The 25,000-nt window shown below is 48.1% G+C and overlaps 3 protein-coding genes across 4 annotated transcripts in view; 2 read left to right on the forward strand and 1 right to left on the reverse strand.

Annotated features, from left to right (window-relative positions):
• Positions 1-7,299, forward strand: part of hook2 (hook microtubule-tethering protein 2) — a 23,878-nt gene extending 16,579 nt beyond the window's left edge. Inside the window, exons 16-22 of the mRNA XM_054750762.2 lie at positions 1,529-1,616; positions 5,502-5,536; positions 5,614-5,687; positions 5,772-5,875; positions 6,621-6,722; positions 6,800-6,871; positions 6,947-7,299. Coding sequence (XP_054606737.2) covers positions 1,529-1,616; positions 5,502-5,536; positions 5,614-5,687; positions 5,772-5,875; positions 6,621-6,722; positions 6,800-6,871; positions 6,947-7,075 — 604 coding nt within the window. The 3' untranslated portion in view covers positions 7,076-7,299. The remainder of the gene's footprint in view (positions 1-1,528; positions 1,617-5,501; positions 5,537-5,613; positions 5,688-5,771; positions 5,876-6,620; positions 6,723-6,799; positions 6,872-6,946) is intronic.
• A 6,649-nt stretch (positions 7,300-13,948) lies between these two features.
• On the forward strand, positions 13,949-15,570 carry trir (telomerase RNA component interacting RNase). The gene is made up of 3 exons (XM_015945212.3): positions 13,949-14,740; positions 15,034-15,105; positions 15,179-15,570. Exons 1-3 carry the CDS (start codon positions 14,447-14,449, stop codon positions 15,284-15,286), a joined length of 474 nt encoding a protein of 157 aa, XP_015800698.1. The 5' UTR covers positions 13,949-14,446; the 3' UTR covers positions 15,287-15,570.
• A 985-nt stretch (positions 15,571-16,555) lies between these two features.
• ubn2b (ubinuclein 2b) overlaps positions 16,556-25,000 on the reverse strand; it is a 22,661-nt gene continuing 14,216 nt past the window's right edge. The window contains exons 6-17 of one of the 2 annotated variants that reach the window (XM_015945208.3): positions 24,990-25,000; positions 24,840-24,910; positions 24,631-24,760; positions 24,250-24,356; positions 23,349-23,459; positions 23,118-23,261; positions 22,987-23,037; positions 20,178-20,220; positions 18,823-20,049; positions 17,638-17,839; positions 17,206-17,274; positions 16,556-17,035 (exon numbers count right to left, since the gene is read on the reverse strand). The exon at positions 24,990-25,000 is cut by the window's right edge and continues 488 nt beyond it. In XM_015945208.3, coding sequence (XP_015800694.1) covers positions 16,989-17,035; positions 17,206-17,274; positions 17,638-17,839; positions 18,823-20,049; positions 20,178-20,220; positions 22,987-23,037; positions 23,118-23,261; positions 23,349-23,459; positions 24,250-24,356; positions 24,631-24,760; positions 24,840-24,910; positions 24,990-25,000 — 2,213 coding nt within the window. In that variant the 3' untranslated portion in view covers positions 16,556-16,988. The remainder of the gene's footprint in view (positions 17,036-17,205; positions 17,275-17,637; positions 17,840-18,822; positions 20,050-20,177; positions 20,221-22,986; positions 23,038-23,117; positions 23,262-23,348; positions 23,460-24,249; positions 24,357-24,630; positions 24,761-24,839; positions 24,911-24,989) is intronic. The other variant, XM_070543007.1, reaches the window with a different exon arrangement.

Below are 25,000 nucleotides of genomic sequence, written 5' to 3' on the forward strand. Positions count from 1 at the left end.
GTGAGCGCTGCCTCCTCCGTGATAAAAACTTTTAAGATTTTATAACATTTTTCATTCCAGGTCACATTAAGATATTAGCTTTTATTTTGGGATGACGTATTAAAGTCGGGTCCGCTCCAGCCAGTGACTCCTCATGAACCTGACCACAACTCCTGTTACTGCAGCATTTGTTATTCCAGTCCGCGTGGCAGCGGATCGCAGATTCAGCCACACCATAAAACAGCAATAAGTCGGTCTGAGGCAAAAGTGAACATCATGGCTTTTCCATCTTGTCTCCTATAGACATTTGATTACCACAAGTAGGTGATCAGCTCAGGTTTACGCAGAGCAGAAGGAAGGAGAGCGCTCTGGCCGCACAGCTTAAACGTTCCTACTTTAAGAAAACCGTTAAATTGCATTGTTTATGTGCTACCTGGGCACTCTAAATATTTATTTAAAATTAAATCAAAGGAAATTGTAATGGTATCGAATGTTTATTAATTACTATTTAAAAAATGAAAGTGATGGGGGAAAAGGTCGATCATATTTTTTAACCCTGTCTGTTTAGCTTGACGTATGATATATATATATATATATATATATATATATATAGCCATGCCCTGATGTGTGTGTGTGTGTGTGTGTGTGTGTGGGGGGGGGGTGCGTCGACATGGTCGGGACATAGAAGGGGGTGCGCGGCTAAATAAGTTTGGGAACCACTGGCTTAAATTAAATGGCTTAAATTTGGGCAACGTGGCCTTAAAAAGGTGTTAAAGTCTTAAACTTGCTCCCTTACACCTGCAGATGCCCTGTTTGAGAGAGGTGGGCCTGCTTTACAGCTACAGCTGTGTGGGCGCTAGTATGAAGACTAGCACAACGCGAGACTGAACGTCGGCGCGGCCTACGCTAGCTGGTCTGTTTCAAAGCAACGATGTTTCAGAACGTCCGATAATCATTCATGCATAAAAACACAAATGGTGCACCTAATCTGATGACATCATTTCCTGCTTCAGGGGTTTTACAACAGTTGTAATTCTGCTTTCGACCAACGGGGGCAGAAGAGGGAATCTTTAACCAACCTCATTGTGGAATTGGGTTTTATGGTGGCCTGGAATGTTGTTAACTTCCCAAAGGAAGCTGTTGTTTGAGCAGCAGTGCGCATTTAACTTATAGGCGCCTTTCAAAAGCCAAGGTCACCTCACAAAACACGATCAAACTTACACAAAAATACAAATAAGATCATTTAAACAATAGAATTACAAGAATATACTATAAATTACAGAGTGGAGAGGTTGAACAGGTGAGTCTGGATTTGAATGAGGGGAGGGAGTCGGTGTTTCGGATGTCAGGAGGAAGTGAGTTCCAGAGCCGAGGAGCAGAGCGACTGAAAGCTCCGTTTCCAGCGGTGGCGAGACGAGCAGGAGGAGCCACGAGGTGTCCGTCTCTCTCCATCTGGACCCTGGTCAACAGACCTACCCATCCCATCTCTAGTTGTTGATCTTCTAATGTTTAACTTCCCTTCTTGTCCTCCGCCTCGTGTCCTCCTCAGGTTGAACCAGCAGCAGATCTCAGATCTGCGTTCTCAGGTGGAGGAGCTCCAGAAAGCCCTTCAGCAGCAGGGTAGCAAGAACGAGGACGTGAGTGGAGCCGCCTGAGCTCTCCTTTCACTTTACCTGGTCGTGTAGCTCCGACGGGAAGTTCAGACACAGAGATTATTAGTATTATTATTATTGTTGTTATTATTGTTATTACTATTATTAATATTGTTATAACTAATATTATTGTTATTATTATTTAAAAGGCTGGATCTGTTCCAGCTCCACTAAAGCAGCTGGAGGATTTTTCCGCTGCGTTCTGAACATCCTGCCGTTGCTTCTGAGGCCTGCTGTGTGTTCATGTGTTCATACATGCTGTGTGTGTGTTCATGTGTTCATACGTGCTGTGTGTGTGTTCATGTGTTCATACGTGCTGTGTGTGTGTTCATGTGTTCATACGTGCTGTGTGTGTGTTCATGTGTTCATACATGCTGTGTGTGTTCATGTGTTCATACGTGCTGTGTGTGTTCATGTGTTCATACGTGCTGTGTGTGTTCTTGTGTTCATACGTGCTGTGTGTGTTCATGTGTTCATACGTGCTGTGTGTGTTCATGTGTTCATACGTGCTGTGTTTTCATACGTGCTGTGTGTGTTCGTGTGTTCATACGTGCTGTGTGTGTTCATGTGTTCATACATGCTGTGTGTGTGTTCATGTGTTCATACGTGCTGTGTGTGTGTTCATGTGTTCATACGTGCTGTGTGTGTGTTCATGTGTTCATACGTGCTGTGTGTGTGTTCATGTGTTCATACGTGCTGTGTGTGTTCATGTGTTCATACGTGCTGTGTGTGTTCATGTTTTCATACGTGTTGTGTGTGTTCATGTGTTCATACGTGCTGTGTGTTTTCATGTGTTCATACGTGCTGTGTGTTTTCATGTGTTCATACGTGCTGTGTGTGTTCATGTGTTCATACGTGCTGTGTGTTTTCATGTGTTCATACGTGCTGTGTGTGTTCATGTGTTCATACGTGCTGTGTGTGTTCATGTGTTCATACGTGCTGTGTGTGTGTTCATGTGTTCATACGTGCTGTGTGTGTGTTCATGTGTTCATACATGCTGTGTGTGTGTTCATGTGTTCATACGTGCTGTGTGTGTTCATGTGTTCATACGTGCTGTGTGTGTTCATGTGTTCATACGTGCTGTGTGTGTGTTCATGTGTTCATACATGCTGTGTGTGTGTTCATGTGTTCATACATGCTGTGTGTGTGTTCATGTGTTCATACGTGCTGTGTGTGTGTTCATGTGTTCATACGTGCTGTGTGTGTGTTCATGTGTTCATACGTGCTGTGTGTGTGTTCATGTGTTCATACGTGCTGTGTGTGTTCATGTGTTCATACGTGCTGTGTGTGTTCATGTTTTCATACGTGTTGTGTGTGTTCATGTGTTCATACGTGCTGTGTGTTTTCATGTGTTCATACGTGCTGTGTGTTTTCATGTGTTCATACGTGCTGTGTGTGTTCATGTGTTCATACGTGCTGTGTGTTTTCATGTGTTCATACGTGCTGTGTGTGTTCATGTGTTCATACGTGCTGTGTGTGTTCATGTGTTCATACGTGCTGTGTGTGTTCTTGTGTTCATACGTGCTGTGTGTGTTCATGTGTTCATACGTGCTGTGTGTGTTCATGTGTTCATACGTGCTGTGTTTTCATACGTGCTGTGTGTGTTTGTGTGTTCATACGTGCTGTGTGTGTTCATGTGTTCATACGTGCTGTGTTTTCATACGTGCTGTGTGTGTTCGTGTGTTCATACGTGCTGTGTGTGTTCGTGTGTTCATACGTGCTGTGTGTGTTCATGTGTTCATACGTGCTGTGTGTGTTCATGTGTTCATACGTGCTGTGTGTGTTCATGTGTTCATACGTGCTGTGTGTGTTCATGTGTTCATACGTGCTGTGTGTGTTCATGTGTTCATACGTGCTGTGTGTGTTCATGTGTTCATACGTGCTGTGTGTGTTCATGTGTTCATACGTGCTGTGTGTGTTCATGTGTTCATACGTGCTGTGTGTGTTCATGTGTTCATACGTGCTCTGTGTGTTCATGTGTTCATACGTGCTGTGTATTCATGTTTTCATACGTGCTCTGTGTGTTCATGTCTTCATATGTGCTGTGTGTGTTCATGTGTTCATACGTGCTGTGTGTGTTCATGTGTTCATACGTGCTGTGTGTGTTCATGTGTTCACACGTGCTGTGTGTGTTCATGTGTTCACACGTGCTGTGTGTGTTCATGTGTTCACACGTGCTGTGTGTGTTCATGTGTTCATACGTGCTGTGTGTGTTAATGTGTTCATACGTGCTGTGTGTGTTCATGTGTTCATACGTGCTGTGTGTGTTCATACGTGCTGTGTGTGTTAATGTTTTCATACGTGCTGTGTGTGTTCATGTGTTCATACGTGCTGTGTGTGTTCATGTGTTCATACGTGCTGTGTGTGTTCATGTGTTCACACGTGCTGTGTGTGTTCATGTGTTCACACGTGCTGTGTGTGTTCATGTGTTCATACGTGCTGTGTGTGTGTTCATGTGTTCATACGTGCTGTGTGTGTTCATGTGTTCATACGTGCTGTGTGTGTTCATGTTTTCATACGTGTTGTGTGTGTTCATGTGTTCATACGTGCTGTGTGTTTTCATGTGTTCATACGTGCTGTGTGTTTTCATGTGTTCATACGTGCTGTGTGTGTTCATGTGTTCATACGTGCTGTGTGTTTTCATGTGTTCATACGTGCTGTGTGTGTTCATGTGTTCATACGTGCTGTGTGTGTTCATGTGTTCATACGTGCTGTGTGTGTTCTTGTGTTCATACGTGCTGTGTGTGTTCATGTGTTCATACGTGCTGTGTGTGTTCATGTGTTCATACGTGCTGTGTTTTCATACGTGCTGTGTGTGTTTGTGTGTTCATACGTGCTGTGTGTGTTCATGTGTTCATACGTGCTGTGTTTTCATACGTGCTGTGTGTGTTCGTGTGTTCATACGTGCTGTGTGTGTTCGTGTGTTCATACGTGCTGTGTGTGTTCATGTGTTCATACGTGCTGTGTGTGTTCATGTGTTCATACGTGCTGTGTGTGTTCATGTGTTCATACGTGCTGTGTGTGTTCATGTGTTCATACGTGCTGTGTGTGTTCATGTGTTCATACGTGCTGTGTGTGTTCATGTGTTCATACGTGCTGTGTGTGTTCATGTGTTCATACGTGCTGTGTGTGTTCATGTGTTCATACGTGCTCTGTGTGTTCATGTGTTCATACGTGCTCTGTGTGTTCATGTGTTCATACGTGCTCTGTGTGTTCATGTTTTCATACGTGCTGTGTGTGTTCATGTGTTCATACGTGCTGTGTGTGTTCATGTGTTCATACGTGCTGTGTGTGTTCATGTGTTCACACGTGCTGTGTGTGTTCATGTGTTCACACGTGCTGTGTGTGTTCATGTGTTCACACGTGCTGTGTGTGTTCATGTGTTTATACGTGCTGTGTGTGTTAATGTGTTCATACGTGCTGTGTGTGTTCATGTTTTCATACGTGCTGTGTGTGTTCATACGTGCTGTGTGTGTTAATGTTTTCATACGTGCTGTGTGTGTTCATGTGTTCATACGTGCTGTGTGTGTTCATGTGTTCATACGTGCTGTGTGTGTTAATGTTTTCATACGTGCTGTGTGTTCACACGTGCTGTGTGTGTTCATGTGTTCACACGTTCTGTGTGGGACTGGAACCATGTTTTCTGTGCTGACTCGGCGCTAACACCTGCCCCTCTCTCGTTTGTCTCTCTCCGCCTGCGCCCATCTACCGACTCATCCATCCATAATCAGGCCATCGTAAGTGTGGCCCCCCCTCCTGCTGTCCTGCTGGCCGTGATTTGACTCTGAGACAGCGCCACTGTCGCTCTGTCTCATGCCATTCAGAAAGTTCTCTTTAGTGATTAGTTTCTCTCTTTTCTCATTTATGAAGTCCTCCCTGTTGAAGAAGAAGCTGGAGGAGCATCTGTAAGTACTTCCCTTCTGCTTGTTGCTCCTTTATTTGTGACGTCTAACGTGGAACCTGCGATTCGTGACCGTTCCAGGGAGAAGCTCCATGAAGCCCACTCAGACCTCCAGAAGAAGAGGGAGGTCATCGATGACCTCGAGCCCAGCAGCAGTGAGAGATTTCAGATAACTGCTGGAAATCTTCGTCTGGCTCTCTTCTCCTCTAAACACTCGTTTGTTTTCACTTCTCTCTCAGTGGCCAAGAAGATAGACGAACTCCAGGAGGTCCTTCGCAAGAAGGACGAGGACATGAAGCAGATGGAGGAGAGATACAAGCGCTACATGGAGAAAGCCAGAACGGTCAGTCCGGCGCTGAAAAGCACCTCTCATCTGTAAGGATCGTCTCGGATCAGCAGGTCTGAGGAGTAAAGAGAAGCAAACCGTTGTTTTGGGACCAAACGGAGATGGGTTCATCCATTATGAGCCATGACTGTTTACGCTAGCGTCCTGAATGGCCTCTGTTTAGAGAAATGGTTGACGTGTGGAGGACTGATGGGCTAACGGCTAGTTTCAACAGACGAGGCTGTTTTAAAGCAGCTTCCACCTCAAAGTTTGTTCATCATAAAAATCTGAATTTCACATATTTGACTTTATTTAGTGAGCTCAGCCCCGGGTGTAGGGGCGGAGCCTAGGTCATGTGACTGTTGTTGGGAAGGCTTGTTCTGGTTTGACCTGCTGAGGCATTCAGACTAGCCGTTAGCTCATCAGTCCTGTGAAAAGTGGACTCTGTTTCTCCTAAATGAGGCTGTTGATGAAGTCAGGCAGGATGACCTTAACTTTTACGTAGAAACGCACAAAAACCGATCTGCAAACCAACGCTGGAGCTGTAGAAGCTCGGCGGTTTCCTGTTTGTGGAGTTTTAGTGGCTCGATGTGCAGAAGCGGGATTCGACGTGGTTCATCCCGTCAGCCGTGAGTGTAGCTGAAACCGCCCCAGAGGGGCTTGAGCGGCTCGAAGCGAGGCCCGAGCTAGACGAGACACCTGGAGTGGGCGTGGGCGCTCGAGTCCGGCAGCTTTTCAGAGTCGCTGCTCTACCTGTGTGCAGGTGATCCAAACCCTGGATCCCAAACAGCCGGCGGGGACTCCCGACATCCAAGCTCTGAAGAATCAGCTGACGGAGAAGGAGAGAAGGATCCAGCACCTGGAGGTGGGCTCCGAACACGACGGCCGGCCCGTGTTGCTCTACATCACGACGTTTCACACTGACGGGTTTTTGTTTTCCAGTGTGACTTTGAGAAGAGCCGAAGCAGACACGACCAGGAGGAGAAACTCATCATCACAGCCTGGTACAACATGGTGAGTGAGCACAGACATCCCTCCACCGCCCGCGCAGCCTGAATCCTCCTCATCCTCCCCCCTCCGCTCCTCCAGGGAATGGCTTTACATCAGAAAGTGTCCGCGGAGCGGCGGGCTCCCTCCAACCAGCCCATGTCCTTCCTGGCCCAGCAGAGACAGTCCACTATGGCCAGGAGGGGTCTGACCCGACCCCACCCAAGATGAGACGTCCCTGCACCCAACACGGCACCTCTCTATCCTCCTCGTAGCAATAACGCCCTCTGTGCTGCTGCGCCCCCTGCTGGCTCCTCCTCAGAGCCTCAGTGGGGCTACTGAGTCCAGACGAAGCAGGAGCCGATGAAACGGAGGCTTTGTCACCTTTTCACGTGACTTTTATCACTAATTTAGCCTCTTGGAATGAAACTGAAGTATTTTTACTGAGCTTTTATTACTTTGTTTAAATGTTGTTTAAAGTGGAGCTGCTGGGGGCGGACTTGCTGTCCCAGTGGTGGCCGTGAAGGGTCGTTACGTAGAGGGATGGCGGCACCTCGTGTGTGCTTTAGTGGGTGAAACCCGAAGTCTGTACCGGGTGTTTCTCTTCTGTCGCTCCAGTCTTTTACCTCAAACACTAGACCGATGTGAAAATCCTCCGACTGTTAGCGTAACGCACCAAAGCACTTTTCCTGTAGGACGGGACCCACCGGTGCCTTGCAGAAGATACGGAACGATCCCGATCTGGACGAGATGACACTACAGACCCACGCTCGCTTCGGTCTCGTCTTTGTGTGATTCATGCGTCGTTTTTTTTTGGGGGGGGGGGGTTCTTGCTCGTCCGTCCTCCCTAAGGGGAGAACCAGGGTGTGTGGTTGTGAGGAGCACCCGAAGCACTTTCAGAGATGGTGTCTACTCGTAGCGTGGAGATGAACGTACGAGCCGTGCTGGAGCTCTTCTCTCGTGTGTTTGTCTCCAAACCCAAACGTTCTGACCACGTTTGTGTTTTTGTTTGTCGGAGCTGCTGTTGAACCTTCACTCTGAATGTTTTCTGCTGTAATCGATCGGGCCGTAATCGTGCTCATGGGGAGTTGTATTTATGGCACACGGTCGGTGTGGTACTGTGGGGGGGGCTGCTAGATGAGCTGCTGCCACACGGGGCTCTGATGCAGGACCTGTGGTGTTTTAATTTTGCACAACTAATAAACTGGATCTTAAACGAAGGTGACGTGTTTTGTTGTTCTTCTCCTTTTGGACTCCAGACGCTCGCGTCGGACCGCTCTCCCCGCTGGCTGCACCTACAGCAACGCCGCCGTCACTAAAGGCCAAGCTGATTAGTCACACCTCACACTTCCTTTGTGCAGCCGTCAGCAACAGACGTGTGGAGTTGTTTTTCTGTTGCACCAGTTTTCCACAAACACGGTTCACTCCGTCACCAAACCACACCGTGTGTGTGTGTGTGTAATATGGTAACTGGTCTGTGTTTATACAGAACAGGTGTGGGGAGCCCTGGTCCTTGCATGTTTTAGTTGTTTCCCTGCTCCAACACACGTGATTCAGTGGCTGGTTCCTCTGTTCAGCAGCTCTTCGGGCTCTAAAGAAGCCTGTTAATCACCTGAATAAAACCAGGTGTGTTAAAGTATTGGGAGCGAGAAACCCCGCCCCCTTTCAGTACTAATGGATATCTGCTGTTTTAGTCCTGACTGATGGCCTTTAAAGAGCAAGTCACCCCCATATCAACTTATGTTTTCTGATAAACTACACGAGGTAACTTTCGCCGAAGCCGACGTCGTCGCCAAGACGCCACTTTATCTGATCAGCCGACAGCAGATGTAAGTGCACAGCGATCTGTTGGAAAAGAAACCAAAACAAACCTTCCCTTACCTGAATTTCTTTCAAAGGAAGAATCTGCCTTCTCTGGACCTCCAGCTGAAGAAATCCTCATCTCACATCGAAACGTGAGTCTAAACCCACAACGACTAGGATGTCAAATATAAGAGAAAATCGAATAATAAAAGGGGGAAACTTTGGTAAAAACATACACTCCTCATTGGGTTCCTTAAAGTCACCGTCGAGTACGTTTATTAGTTTTTTATTTCTTTACCCTTCATATAGTAAAATGTACATATTGTAAATTCTTATTCTGTGTTGTAGCTTTTTGTTATACCCCTGTATGCCACGCCTGACCTCAGGAGGAAGAATAAATGGACTTCTGAAGAACTTCCAGACTTCCAGAATTGACTTCCTGAACTTATGATTTGTTGTTTTCTTTGTTTTGTATGAGGGTATATATATATATCTAGTGATATATGTCCTTTTGTAGCGGGCTTTCCTTTAATTATTAAACATCCTACAAGTCAGAAGGGAGACCTGACTGGCACCCCTAAAAATAAATAAAAACACGTTACACGTATGTAGAGGGGTCGATCTTGTTGCTTGTTGGAAGGTAGAACGTAAAATCCACCTCAGTGAATGGAATTTATGTCTGCAGACGACCGATGGCATGCAGGTCAATCTGGAGGCGAAAACTGACCATAGCTGGACGTTACAAGTGCATTTTAGTTCAAATTTAAATTTTCTGCCTAAAACTGTCAGTGTTGTCGGGTAAAAACTCTGCACTGCATTTCTATTTAAATCTGCCATCGCTATGGGCTAAGAGGTACCCTAGAACGTTAGCTTGTACCATATGATGTCACAATGTCGTTGTGAGCCTGTGTGTGTGTATTTGTTAGCGGCTCCGCCCTCTCGGTCTGCTAGGCAACAGCATTTGTTGCATTTTTCAAACAGGAAGTGGGAGTGGAGTAATACTCTGGTAGGGGGTGACTTGCTCTTTAAAGACTTCTGCACACCTTCCATTACCCAGGACGTACGCAGGGTCCATGTGGGGACTGGTCACTTTCCTGCTGAGTGGAAACACTTGGTGGTCCTGATCCGGAAGCCTCCATGAGCCCTGGAATTCTACAGCGATGCAATGTACAGGGAGTGCAGAATTATTAGGCAAGTTGTATTTTTGAGGAATAATTTTATTATTTATTTTATTATTATACCAACCCTCGTTACCACCGAGGAATGCAGCAAAGCATTTGTGAAGCCACAACACGCACAACCTTGAGGCGGATGGGCTACAGCAGCAGAAGACCCCACCGGGTAGGTACCACTCATCTCCACTACTAACAGGAGAAAGAGGCTACAGTTTGCACCAGCTCACCAACAGTGGACAGTTGAAGACTGGAAAAATGTAGCCTGGTCTGATGAGTCTCCGTTTCTGTTGAGACATTCAGATGGTGGAGTCAGAATTTGGCGTAAACAGATTAAGAACATGGATCATCATGCCTTGTTACCGCTGTGCAGGCTGGTGGTGGTGGTGTCATGGTGTGGGGGATGTATCCATCCTCTAATGGCTACTTCCAGCAGGATAATGCACCATGTCATAAAGCTCCACAGTCACCAGATCTCAACCCGATAGAGCATCTTTGGGATGTGGTGGAGCGGGAGCTTCGTGCCCGGGATGTGCGTCCCACCCATCTCCATCAACTGCAAGATGCCATCCTGTCAATATGGCCGACATTTCTAAAGATGCTTTCAGCTCCTTGCTGAATCAACGCCACGTAGAATTAAGACAGTTCTGAAGGTGAAAGGGGGTCAAACACCATATTGGTATGGTGCTCCTAATAATCCTTTAGGGGATTGACCTATCACAGATTTGTTAGATTTCCAAAATGTGTTCCCCCAATAATAAACTCGTTCGTTTGTGAAACAGCATTTGGAGAAGCCCGTGGATCACTGGTCAGAAACCATTCGGCACACCGTGTTTGGAGAAGAAATGGCGCTCAAGAACACCATTACGAGGTCTGGGGGTGGAAGCATCGTGAAGAAAAAGAAACGATCTGTTCTGTAGCGCCTCTCAAGATAAAAATCATGAGGCGCTTCACAAAAACAAACATTTTTAAATATTAAAATGATTAAAAATATGTTTAAAATAAGCAAAACTAGACAATTGTGATTAGAATATGCAAAGAAAGAGAGAGAGAGACTAGGAAGGAGGGAAATCCTGGATCCTGGGGAAGGCAGAATTATGTTTATTTATTTATTTAGCAGACACTTTTATCCAAAGCGACTTACAGTTTATAACCTGTAGGGCATGTTGGGATCTGTGGGGGAAACCGGAGCACCCGGAGGAAACCCACGCATGCACGGGGAGAACACGCAACTCCACGCAGAAAGGCCACAGCCGAGTTTCGAACCTGCAACCTTCGTGCTGCGAGGCAACAGTGCTAACCACTGCGCCACCATGCAGCCCAATATAAGGAGAGGGAGGTGATGAAGGTCCCGCCAAAGCCTGAACAGATGAGTTTAAAGGAGACCACTGAGTCCACTGATCTCAGGCTCAGGGGGAGAGAGGTCCAGAGTCTGGGGGCCACAGCAGCAGATGATCTGTCACCTTTGACCTTTAGCCTGGTGGCTTTGGTCACTGGACCTCAGGGACCTGCTGGGGGTGTAGGGACTAAGAAGATCACCAATGTAAGATGGTGCTTGTCCATGTAAGGCCCTATAGACCAGAACCAGGACCCTGAAATGAACCCTGAAGTTGACTGGCAGCCAGTGAAGCTGGAGGAGAAGCGGGGTGATGTGGGTGTGTTTGGAGGACTTGGTCAGATCGTGTTAGATGGTTGTTTGGGAGAAAGGGGAATTACTAGTCTACTACTGAAGAACTGAGTCAGATCATTTAGAAATGTGATCAGCGTTCATAATTAACCCTTTGGTGCATAATGGTCACTACAGTGGACAGGTACTCAAAATTGTTATTTATTTGTTTTTGCTATTAAGCACAGCTGTTGAAGACTTTATTGTATTTGAGCCCCTCCATTTGGACTTCAGTAAGTCAAGCCAACATATTTCATGTTCAGAATGCACGTGGTCCACTAAGGTGGACCTGTAATAAATTATTTGTAAATTATAAAATTTTACAAAAAATATTTGTTGAAATTTGTTTCATTCACACCCAAAGATGAATGAAAAAAATTGTTAAAAAAATCATGGCTGAAGATTTCATAATTCATGCATCAAAGGGTTAAAGATTACTACACCAAACTTCACATCTACACATTTAGGATGGTGAACACTTAAATTGTATTTTCTGTTCAAAATTAAAGTAATCTAAGTTCCACTAAAAAGAAAGAAGTAATTTCTCATAACAATAATAATGAAAAGTGTCAGGGTCTCACGTTGTTGGGTGCAGCCTTCCATACATCCGCTTGTCTGAGCTTATACTGCCCCCTGGTGTTTAGAACACACCTGAAAATATTTCATTTCATGCATTTTCAAGGTTTTCACATTTCTTAAAAATTACTTTGGCAAAAGTTTAAAAGCCCAGTATACTAAGTTTAGTTAGCGCAGTAAAACAAAATGTTTTTTTCATTTATCGTTTATTACTAAGACGAGTGTGAAGTAGTAACGTTATAACATTTGTAGCTAGATCGCGATGCACGTCACGTCACAGAGCACCTTTCCCATCTATAGATTTATGTTTAAAGCAGCTAAAACAGAAAAGATGTGACGAATTAAAGAAATCATAAACATGAAAACAAACTAAAGAGTAAAACCTCCATCCATGTGAGCTATTCATAGATTTATAGATGGTTTTTATAACAAAAAATAAATAAGTATAAAAAATAAGGAAAGATCTTCAGTCTGGTTGTAAAAATGGACCAATCAGAAATCATTTTTAGCACCCAGCAGAAAAAACAGCAAGGAAAAAGTTTTATTTTCAGAAGTGCTTCAATTCAATTCAAGTTTATTTATAAAGCGCCAAATCACAACAAGAGTCGTCTCAAAGCACTTCACATAATAAACATTCCAATACAGGTCAGGTCGTTAAGCCAATCAGAAATAATGTTTCCTATATAAGGAACCCAGCAGGCTGCATCGAGTCACTGACTAGTGTCAGAGTCTTTACAGCAATCCTCATACTAAGCAAGCATGCAGCGACAGTGGAGAGGAAAACTCCCTTTTAACAGGAAGAAACCTCCAGAGGATCCTGGCTCAGTATAAGCAGCCATCCTCCACGACTCACTGGGGATGGAGAAGACAGAGCACGCACACGCACACACACGCACACGCACACACACGCACACACACCAAGTATTGTTTCTGTGGTTATATTGTGACTTCTTAGTAAATATTCGATTTGGAGAGAGACAAACTTTATTGTATTTATCCTAGTGGATCTATAATTAAACGGATAAACTAGTAGTAGCACATCCAACGTCAAAGAAAGCAAAAAGTTATCAGGAGAGGGAGAATGTTTAAGTGGTTAGCAGCAGTGTGCTAGTCGATGGCCCCCTCCATGAGGCCACCACAGCTCAGCAGAACATCGTTGTAGCTTCTTCTGGGGAGAGAAACACTTAGAGAGAAAATAAAGTTAACAGCTGAAATAGGAAATAATACAGTTAAAGAGCAGATAGTAGAAGAAAGTAGTAGAGTGTGGAAAGTGGTCAGTGTGTCCTCCAGCAGTCTAAGCCTATAGCAGCATAACTACAGAGATAACACTGGATAACCTAGCCTGTATCTCAACAGGTTGAGCGGGTTGTCCAGTAATCAGAAGGTTGCAGGTTCGATCCTGGCTCCGGACAGAGAATTCTGCTGTTGTGTCCTTGGGCAAGACACTTAACCCACCTTGCCTGCTGGTGGAGGTCGGAGGGACCGGTGGCGCCTGTGCTCGGCAGCCTCGCCTCTGTCAGTGCGCCCCAGGGCAGCCGCGGCTACATCGTAGCTCATCACCTTCAGTGTGTGAATGTGAGTGTGAATGGATGAATGATACACTGTAGTCTAAAGCGCTTTGGAGTCCTTACTCTGAGAGGCGCTGTACAAGTGCGGGTCATTTATCATTTTAGATGGAGGCATGTTGGAGGCAGGGCAAGGGAGAGCCGTCTTTACCGACTGTACACTCCACCTCCCTGTACTCCCCCACTTGTCCAGATTTAGGCTAACATCAGATTTTAACCATAGGCCCTATCAAATAAAAATGTTTTAAGCCTATTCTTAAAAGTGTCTGCCTCACGGACTAAAGCTGGTTGTTGGTTCCACTTCCGGTGCGGTAGGTGGCACTGCAGCCCAGTCGCACTCAACATAAAGTCAAACATGGCCGACTGACGGTAATCGCTGGCGAAAGTTAACAACGAAAATAACCTTAAGTTTATTAGATTTTTTTCATCTTATTGAACTTTTTTGCGTGTTTTAAACTATTTATCTATGGTGGCAAATCTTTCGACATTTTGAGACTAAGCATAAACCTGTTTGTCCGTAAAAAACTCGAATATAGGGGCATTAGCCCGCAGTGTTAGCAGCAACGTTAGCCACCAAGATAGCCTTTCTTTGTTTTGGCAAAGGCAGATTTTGTGCGCATAAGGACTAAAACTGATTATCTATTTACCACTTTATCGATATTTTTCCAAGTGTTATTTCTGCTTTTGGTAAAATCGTCTGTTTCTGGGTCCCAACGAGGAGCGTTCTGGTTGTTTTGTAAGAGCTACCGCTGCGAACCCGCAACGAAGCTGCTCGCCTTTAGTCGCGGGACTGTCGGTGTTCTAATCCCGCTAAGGAGCGATGGAGTCCAAGCGAGCTTGTGGCCAGTCTCGGGCTAGCAGCGCAAGCAGCGGAGACTCGAGCTGCGGCAGCCCGGCGTCCCCGTCCGGCAGTAGCCCCGCTCAGCCCGCGAGCCAGGCCTCGTTCCCGGCGGCTAACGCGTTCGCCAACGACGGAAGCTTCATGGAGCTCTTCAAGAAGAAGATGGAGGAGGAGAAAATGAGGAAAGAGGTGCAGCAAACAGGTGGAGAGGCACGAGCCACCGATGAAGGACAGACCTCAGTGGAAAGGAAGGCCCCACCTGTGACGACCTTTGTAAGGGGCTCAGCAGTTGTAAGATGAGATAGACGCCTCTTAGCTGGCTTTAGATGAGTTTATTCCTAGTAAATTATTCACTCAGATCATGTCATTGACACGTGTTTTATATTATTTTTTCCGATTAATTTACAATCCAGCATCAGTCTGGAGTAGGAATGCTCCCCGCTAGTTTCACTGGTGGTGCAGCAGGAGGCTAGATGTAGTCCCTCTGCCCTGGTGTAGTTTCCTTCATTGGCAGTCCACCTGCAAGGACCCCTGTAACGGTTTCAGTCTTCTATCCCCTAACCCAGGTGGGGAAGCGCCGAGGCGGTGTGTTCCTAAAGACCGGCATGGTTGCAAAGAAGCAGAAACAGGACACAGATGTAAGTGAGCTGATTTTGATCCTGGTTGTGTTTTGGACTCCAGCCGGTAACCTTGGTCGTCTCTCTCCCGCAGGCTGAGCCAGGCAAGAGCGATGCCTGGTCAAAATACATGGCTGAGGTGAAAAAGTACAAAGCCCACCAGTGTGGCGACGATGATAAAACCAGACCGTTGGTCAAATAGTTTCCAGAGAGGCGAAGCAAAATGTCAGCTCCATCCAGCAAGAGACGGCCAGTGTCGACCTTCTCGTGCTGCCGGTTCAGTCGCCCCTTACCGCCGTCTTTCACAAACTGCTTAAACCAACATGCCCTTTTCCTCTTTTTTTTTTATAATTTCATTTTGTCTTGCCTTTTTTGTTCATGTGTCAAAACGCATTTGAGAAACGTACACGCTGTTAAGTTTAGAAAGTCCGTTTTTGTTCTTTCAGTGGAGCTGATTTGGTTCCAATTAAATCAACTTTCCATGGATGTGTTTTTGTTTCACTGTTGGATCCAGTTGCTAATCGTGTTTTGTGTAAAACATTCGTGCTGTTGGACTCCAGGGTGGTTTCACTAGTGAGACTAAACCTTTACCAGCATGACGTCAAGTCTCTCAGGTCGACCTGTGTGAGGACTTGTCATTTACGCTCGGCACTTTCACATCCAGGCTGTTGTATGATTTCTGCTGGAGGTTACCCGTGTGGGAGCGCTATGATCCCAAAAACATTCAACATTAAATCAGGACAGCTGTTTAAAACCAACAGCTGTCGTAACGTTTTGCTTCGGCTACTCACCCTTAAGCCGGGCGGACACTGTGCGACTTTTTCACTCGTAGCACTCAGCTTCTGCTCAAACTGTACGACTTCCTTGCAGGGCAGATGTCACGAGTCATGCGCTCACACTGCACGTCTGGTAGCAACACGTCGGCCCTAAAAATATGCTAAAAATAGCCGTTTTTACACAACACGTCACTTTTGTCTTGTTTTGCCTGTTGTCCTTCGGGAGTGCTGCAGCAGGACACAGGGATTTATGGGGGATGGATGAGGAAAACGAAATAAATAAAGTAAATCAGTGTTTTGTGATCAGTTTAATTTGACACGAACACGACAAACACGCTTTCTTGACAATATTTGAGTAAAAAAACGTGTAGAAATTAAAACAAACAGCGTGTGTTATTAGGAAAATAGCGGGCGAGCGGTGTTGATGCATGACTGCGCATGCGCCGTGAGCGGTTCTGATACTTTTTGGGTCGCAGCGCCGCTTCAACAGTGCGATACCCTCATGAGGGACGAGCAAAATATTAAACACGCCAGAAGTCCATGCGAGCTCACGATTGCTGATGGGTAGCTGGTCACGTGGTGTTAATCGCCTCTCGTAACCCCCTGTACACGACTCGACGCTAAACTCGCCCCGATCTCGTGGATTCTCGCACGAGTGGAAAATCGGCTCAAAAAAGTGAAAAAGTTGCACAGTGTCCGCCCGGCTTTAAGGGTTTAATTAAAAGAAGGCAGGGGTTCTATACAGAAACAAATTCATCCAATACAAGTACAATAAAAACATGTATTCATATAAAAAAATGCTCATTTAGCAATTTGCAGTTTACATTTCATACAGAAGTCTGTGATAATTACACGGTAGTTTGAAAACAGCACCAGGTGGATGCATCAGAGCGGGAGATGTACAGAAGGCACCGTCTGGCCAGGTTGATCCCTCCCTTTCCACAGTGATTCAGGTCTAGCTTGTAAACATTGAAAATGCCGTTTGTATTTATTGAACTCCATGAAGAAGATAGAAAATAGATTTTAAAAAAGGGCTCCGATGTGGTCGAGTGAGCTGATCGGTGAGGTGTAGCCCACTCCGGAACCGGCCGATCGAACCCGCGTTGCACCCTGAAGAGTCCAGCTGGATCATAGCGTTTTTCTCTTGGCGTCTCCTCCCTGGCTCTGACTCACATCTGGGCAGAAAGAGGACAAAGACCATCAGCCCGAGAACGCACGGGTTTGATAGAGTCCACTTAAGACATGCCGCCACCAACAAATGAGGACAAAACCAAGACGACGTGACGCATCAGAGAGAAGGGCGGGGAGGCGGAATGGAGCAGGCGCAGGAAGGGTCCGATTTTACCTGAGAAAGCGAGCTGCAAGTGAGGAGGCAGAGCAACCTGAGACCCTGACTGGAGACTCTTATACAGATCTGAGGAGACAGGACAGGACAGGGCGGCGAAGACAGGAGGGACAAACGCAAACGAGGAGGACGGATGAGACAGCAGGACATGAAGGGAAGGAGGTTAAAAAAGCAGGTGGGGAAGAAACGGAAAAGAGAAGATTTGGGAGATGAAGCAAACAAAATGGAAGAATGTCTCACATTAATTACATTTAGTTTTCATCCCAACGCTGCGGTGATCTCACAAACGACGCTAACACACACACACACACGGGCAGTGCAGCAACACACACCGCAGTCTGCTTCCTGTCTCCACCGGTTTCAACCAAACCCATCACTTCCTACACGATGCACCTGCCACACATCAGAGTAGCATGTCTGTCCGTCACTCACTCTGCGTCAGGGTGGAGAAGGCCGCGCTGCTGCTGGCCGCTGAGCTGCTGGTTGCTGGGCTGGAGCCTCCCGAGCCCAGCTGGGACAGGTTCAGCATGGGGGGGAACTGGAACGGCAGGGAAACCAGACCTCCCAGCATCCCGAAGCCCAGGGGAAGAGACGGCGCGGAGCTCAACAAACTGCTGCTTCCGGTCGTGGACACCTGTGCAGAAAACAGCAGAGTAGAGCTAAACTCCGCCCTCTGGTGGTTTTAGGGTGGCCTAACCCGAGCAGGTGTTTCTAATAACAGTCTGCAAGGGTTAAAGGTCGTTCCCAAAGAGGAGAGTCATCAGAAAGGTTAAACATTTAGGCCCAGGCGTGGACATCCCAGCAATCCAAAGGTCAGAGGTCACTGTTCAAAGAAACACCCCAAAAGCTCCATCTCAGGGTGTTTCTCAATGCCAAGGAACCTCGCCTTGATGTCTTGGCCCCGCCCCGGTTGCCTAGGAGATCAGGAGCCGCCAAGACGTGTTCCAATGTTCATGTTCTACCGAGGCGTGGGTTCTCCGTTTGTTAGCCGTTTAGCTAGCTGAGGGAGGACACATGGGAGGTGTCGTGTAGCCTAGCCTTGGTCAAAAATTACCCACAATACACCGCGGTATTTTCAAAACGACGGCGGATCAGAAGCCGGCAGCTACTTCGGGGACAATTTTCAAGTTTAAAAGTAAGTCAGCTAATTTAAAATGTTTTTTTAGATCCAGAGAAGTTATCTATGGTTGCTTAGTAGCTGCAGCTTCGGTGGCTAGCGGGTAGTTACTCACTTATATATTTAATTTAATAAACATAAACACAATTTAAAAAGTAAAAGGCTCATTATATATTTATATATAAACTAATACGTATAAAATATAACGTTATCTCCTGTGTCACATGACCGCAGTGGAAGCCGCGGTCACGTGATGCGAGCCTGTTCCCTTTAACCGTTTTCTTTGACCAAGGACCGTGTCCTCGTAAGCAAGGCGCCTTGCCTCGCAAGACATCGCCTCGCCAGGCCAGGTTCTTGACGTTGAGAAACACCCTCAGTCTAGACTGCAGTCTAAAGGTCAAAGGTCACAGCAGAAAACGGAACAAACGCTAGTCTGAAAGACTTCTGGGACAGATGAGACACATGTTATTCTTGTTACCATGACTACAGGATGTGCAAACCTGTGACAGCGGGACAGAGACGACTGGCTTCGCCACCTGAGGTGACCCCCCTCCGGGCCTCTGGCGCTGACCTGCGGAGGCAGGAGAGGCTGTGTTCGGGGGGGCGCTGGTTCCTGAATGCTTGCTCATGGGTAAAGTGTTTATAAGGCTGGTGGTGGTGGGGGTCTTCTGGCTGCTTGGAGGAGTGTAGCTGCTCTGGGCGGACTTGGTGGCTCCTCCCCCTGAGAACGGCGGCCGGTAGCCTGCGGGGGTTTTGGGGGTGTACTGGTGTAGGGGGGTGGCTGCCTGGGAGCGAGGACTCTGTGAGGCGGAAGGCGAGGCGGCAGCGGTGGTGGCGACGATGGGGTTGAGTGTTCGGGGAGTGAGTTTGACGATGGGAGGGATGCTGCTGTGGGTGGACTTGGTGAGCGTGGCGTGCATGGGGGTGATGAAGTTCGACTGGGGCTGGGTCTGAACACCAGACAGGGTCTGAGGGGAGGGGACCGCTTTGCTCTGTGGGGTCTGAGCCAGGCGGGAAGTCGGGAAGGTTTTAGGGATGACTACGGAGGTGGACGTGAGGGGGTGCGGTCGGGTCTGAGGTGACGTAATGACAAGTGCGTCGCCACTGCTAGCTTTGTTATTGCTGCCTTTGAGGAGCACAGAGGGGGAGGCGGAGGTCCCCATCTTTGATCCTGGAGCCATCAGAGGAGACGCAGTGGGTGGGGGGCGTGGTTTAGGTGAAGAAGCAGAGGCAGGTATGCTAGTTTTTACCACACCCACACTCAAAGGTCTCTGGGTGTTCAGAACAGGGTGTCTGTGTGTCTGCACCCCCCCCTTAACAGCCCCCATCACCTCCGCCCGCACTGAGGTCAGAGGAGAGGACGTGCTGGGGGCGGAGCGGGACAGAGCGGGGGAAGAGGACAAAGAGGTAGAAATGTAGTGAGGTGTGTTGGAGGCGGGAGTGCCGACGGAGTTCTTCCTCTGCTGCTGGAGGAGAGGCGAGCCGTGCATGGTGGGGGTGGAGGTTTTGGGTTTTTCTGGGGAGGGGGGGCTGTCTCCCTGGGCCAGCCCCTTGGCGGCGTTGCCCAGGATGGCCAAGGCCTGAGAGATGGAGTCGAGGGAGGGAGCGTCGTCCAGAGAGTCCAGACATATGGGCTCCGACGGTGAGGGTGGCCGCTTGGTAACCTGAGCAGCAGGAGACGGCGTGAGACCCGCTGAGGGCACCGGCCGTGGAACCCAGGCCACCTCCTGGAAGAGCAGATGAAACATCAACATGTGGACCAAGCGAAGCTTCCATCTCACAAACATCACTAGAGTTTTGCCTGATTCAACGCTGGTGCACTCTAGAGCTACTAGGCACGTCGACAATAACCGACCTTTGGTTTGGCCTTTGGTGTCGGGATCATCTTCTTCTTCACTCTGCAGCAAAACAACAAAACAGGAAGTGAGAGCAGAGGGCAGGAGATGGGATCTCACTGGGCTGGGACTGCTGGCTACTGGTTTTCAGTATTCCAACTGGGTTCAGACCAGCGGTGACCAACGCCGCTCCTGAACATCGACTAGTCACCCATTATTAAATTATAGCTCGCCACAACAGCATGCAGCTGCCCACACCCCCACCACCCAGCCCCAGACTGGAGGGCAAGAAGGCAGTACCCCCCCCCCCCCCCCCCCCCCCCCGTTGACCACAGCTGTGTTCAGCAGTCAGTTGTTAATAACGAGCTAAACGGCATCAAAATAAAATCTATCAGCATGGTTAACACGTGCTGCACCAGTAGACGACAGGACAGGCTTCCAGCTGCTAAAACACGCTGACGGCAGTGGTTAACGGCCACTTCTAGCGGATGAACCACCCACATCCTGGCAGACAGAGACCTGGGGCCTCATTTACCAAGCTAGCTTACGCACAAAACGGGGTCGGAAAACTGCGTAAACAACTTTCCACACAAACTTTGGGATTTATGAAAGAAAACGTAGCGGAAAAATGTGCGCAACTTTAGGTTGACTAAGGACCTCCTGGCTTACACACATGTTGGACATGGAGAGCACGTGCAGTGCTGCTGCTGAGAAGGATAACATGAAATCCTGCAGCATTATCACTTGTACCGCTTCATGTTCACACACACACACACACGTGGGAGTGGGTCGCCCTCCAATCGCTCCCGTTTTCCCAAATTTCCAGAAAACCCGATATCCTCCCACTCCAATCAGAAGAGATCCAGTGATCATCAGGCCAAACATCCACACGTCTTCGACATCCTCAATGGACGGCTGAGAGAGGCATACGATCTTCCACTCCCTCCAGGAATCGAGCACATATCCCGCTGCGTGTGTCCCTTTTAAAAACCCGGTTACTACACCTGGGGTAACCCTTTTCTGACCCGAATGTTTGGTCGTGTAAACGCATATCGGGATATCCCCATCAAAGCGTGTTCTGCACATGCTCTGTTCACAAGGAATCTTGGTCTTTTGAGTAGCGAGACGTCTTGTATGCGCCAGAACACCGGAAGTAAACAACAAGTTGGGAGCAACATGGCGAGTCGCGGCACAGCACCACACTTTTGGAGTGAGGAGGAAACTAAAGCACAAACAAACGCGGTCGCTATCTCTTCCGAACTGGGAATCATGTTGTTGTTTTCACGGATACCGGAACAAGAAGAACCGGAAATGACGCATATTGCGTCTGGACGTAGTCCATACGTCCTGACGCTACCCCAACGTCCGCATTTAAATCGGGTTATGCAAGTTAGAGGTAACTCTTTCTATCTATGCTTGTAAACGGGTTATTCTGATCAACTCAGAAACCCGAATCCCGACCTTAACCCGATCATAACCCGGATATTGGCTGCATGTAAACGTAGTTTGTGTGTGTCCTGTTACTGTGACCCGATTGATCATGCGCCCTGGCTACCTGTACAGGGGAGATCTCCGTTTGGCTGACTGGTTAGCGTGCGTGACTTTCACCCCGGAGTCTGGGGATCGAATCCTGATTGGACCATTTTTAAATATCCGCCACAGATCTCTCTGAAGAAGTCAGCATTGACGGCTTCAACAACGCTGTGCCACTCCGTGGATTTTCTCTTGTTTGTTTTGCAAAAGCACTTCCTTTCATTTCTCCACCTCACCCACAGGTACCTCAACTTCTGCTTCTGTGAAATATTGCTTGCTTGATCTGCCTTGATCTATGGTCGCCATGTCATTGGTGGAGCGCTGCAACAGCCGGCTTATGTATATGCATGAGGTCCACAAGGCACTTTGCATTGACCATTTATGGCAGTAAGTGGGCGTGGTGAGGGCGGGATGTGACTAAAAATCAGCTGAGAAACATTCTCGTTAGTCTCCGATTTATGAAGCGGAGATTGTGTGAAGCTGTGCGTACTCCATGTTTGATAGATCACACGCCTGCTTGGCGTAAGTACTTTGTTTTTGCTGAGCTGAGCTTAAGTACGTTTTAGTAAGGATTCTACGCCATGTTTGATAAACGAGACCCTGGATAATGGCTGGAGACAGGGTTCTTACCCTCCAGCTGATGAGTTACCCGGATGTAAACAAAAACTTTGAATGAGTCTACACCCAGTCGGGCAGGGGCGTGCATGTTGTTGCCTTGGTAACAAAGTCTGACTGGAGCGCAACAGTAATGCTAACACTACTGTTCATGTTGGAGCTCACTATTGATGTTAGCAGCTCACTAGCTAACAGAGGATCCCCCCCTCTACGTACCGTCATGGATGGCAGGTTCTACCTGCTTCTCTAGAATTTTTATGAAGTTCTCCTAAACTCTCACTCTCCGTTGCCCGTGACACCCCGGCAGGCCCGCCAGCACGCATGTGCGGAAACGAAGGTTCAACGCGTAAATGATGATTATTACACTTGCCGATGAAGTCGTGACTAATCGACTCATCCTGGCAGCGCTAGCTGTGATTAATCAGGTCTCAGTGGGTCCGCTGGGTTTATGGGTCCAAACAAAAGCTGCAGAACCGGTTAGCATGTGGAAGGAAATGTGTGCCTTCAGCCACCTAACGGCTGTGTCCTTCTGAATCAGCTGGATGAGCATGAGGCTCTGAGGCCGACGCTAGGAGACGACAACCCTGTGAACGACTTAAGACGCTTAAACATCGTTCGTGAGCGGCGTCAACAGTCACAGCCCAGGCTGAAGTTGGTGATGTAAGAGGTCACATGACTCACGTGTAGCCTGTTAGATGACCGTGAACCATGGTGCTCTCTTTGAATAACATCCTGCAAACAAGAATCAAGCATGAACAGACGCCGCGCGTCCTGATGTCGACCTCTACACGACCTCCGCATGCTTCACACACCTGGCCTGCATCCAGCCCTTCGGCCACAGAGGTTTCACTTCGGTCTCCATGAAGGCTTTGAGGTAGTCCTCCAGAGACAGTGAGCTCTTGCCTTCCAGCTTGTAAAAGCTCAGCTTCACCTGCACCAGGTTACACAGCAGCAGCCTGGAGGAAGCACGCAGGTCATCAGCGGACGAGCCCGCACATCGAAGACACATCTGCAGAAAAACCTCCACCTGCTGGCAAACCAACCTGAGTTTGTCATCCCAGATGAACTTCTTCCGAGGCCCCATTACCCTCTTCCCTGGTTTCTCCTCGTCCTCGTCTTCGGACCCGTTTTTGTCTCCCTCCTCAGACTGCTGCCTGTACAGGAAGAGCATCACATGACCAGCATACAGTGGCCAGGTTGTGTTTGCATGGCCTCTTCTAGAAGGCTGAAGTCACCGAGTGCATGGGCGGGTCTGAAGAGGGGCAGAGAAGTCCACGGTGTCCTCCCTAAGCGCCACGAGTTAGCAAACAAAGCAGGCGTGTGCGGTGTCGCTCTTGGAGACTCCGACATGAAGCACGCAGATTCCTACTCTCTCACTGTTTGCTGAAGTTTGCACTCCCCAGGGCTTTTTGACCCTAATGGCTATCCATTGGTTAGGTCTTACTCCCAACACAAAAATACTGCTTGCTTGCAACGATTTAGGCATCTACTGCCCCCTATCGCCAGGAAAGTGTACCTTTGAATGAAAAACATCGTGAATTGAACCGAAATCGCAATTTATCCTAGAAAAAAATCGCAATTCAATCCCGTCTTAAAATCGTTCAGCCCTGAAGTGACATGACCAGCCGGCCAATCAGTGCATAGGTGGGTCAGATGTGCATTTCCCGTCTGAGGCCACTCTTCAGACTGATTGGCCGGCTGCGGACCGCCTTTGTTTATCTTATTATGGAGGACACCGCAGACGTATTAAACTCCGCCCACAGACTCGGAGATTTCAGCATTCCCAAGAAGTCCCTCGGATTTCTGTGTGAACACTACACCGCCCGTACCAGACTGAGCTCACGCCGTCCTGCCCCACTAAACCCAGACGGTAACGACGCTAGCGTGTAAAGACGCTAGCGTGTAAGCACCATAAATGGGCCACACGACTGGTTCCTTACTTACTTTGCCACTTTGGCGATGCAGTCCATGTTGTAGCGAGCGATCTGCTCCGGCATCACGCTGCACACCGCTAGCTTCAGCTTCAGCAGGGGTGTTCGAAGTCGGTCATCCTGGGAGACGGACAATGTCAGGCGGGACACACTAAGAGCAGCGAGCTAAAATAGTCGCACACAGATCACAGGACGAGCAAAGCACTAGTTAGAAACCCCCGCTTCACTTCACACTCCACTAAACTCCCTCTAGAGGCAACCAGAGCCCTCACACTGCAGACGTGAATGCCTTGCTTTGGCTGAACAGGGACCAGGCGGGCCCAGACGCGGCTCCACGCCTCACAGGACAGGCGTTTGCCCTCTAGAGGTCCAGCTGTGTAGACGAATCACTCACCTGTACGTTGAGGCTGAGCTTCTTAAGGCGTTTGAGCAGAGCCTCTTTATTGCAGGGCACAAAGGCCTCTAGGTGAGAGTAGACCGCTGAACGCACCTGCGCCGGCTGCTCCTGGACCTGCAGCTCGATGCTGTCGAACAGAGACAGATGGATGTTTACCGTTTCTGGTGGTTCAGTTGGGCTGAAGAGACAAACTAAGCAGGACTAACTCCAGCAGGATGTTGTTCATGTCCAGCGTGAAGAACTTCTTCCTGCCCTCCTCGTCAAACGACCGGGACGCCTGCGAGGGGAAAAGCAGGAACAGGGTTTAGGTGGCCGTTTGCTCCCGAGTGGATCCTGTGGAAGAGTAACGCTCGTACCGCACGCAGGT

Source organism: Nothobranchius furzeri, chromosome 12, assembly GCF_043380555.1.
Source record: "Nothobranchius furzeri strain GRZ-AD chromosome 12, NfurGRZ-RIMD1, whole genome shotgun sequence".
NCBI classification, from domain to species: Eukaryota; Metazoa; Chordata; class Actinopteri; order Cyprinodontiformes; family Nothobranchiidae; genus Nothobranchius; species Nothobranchius furzeri.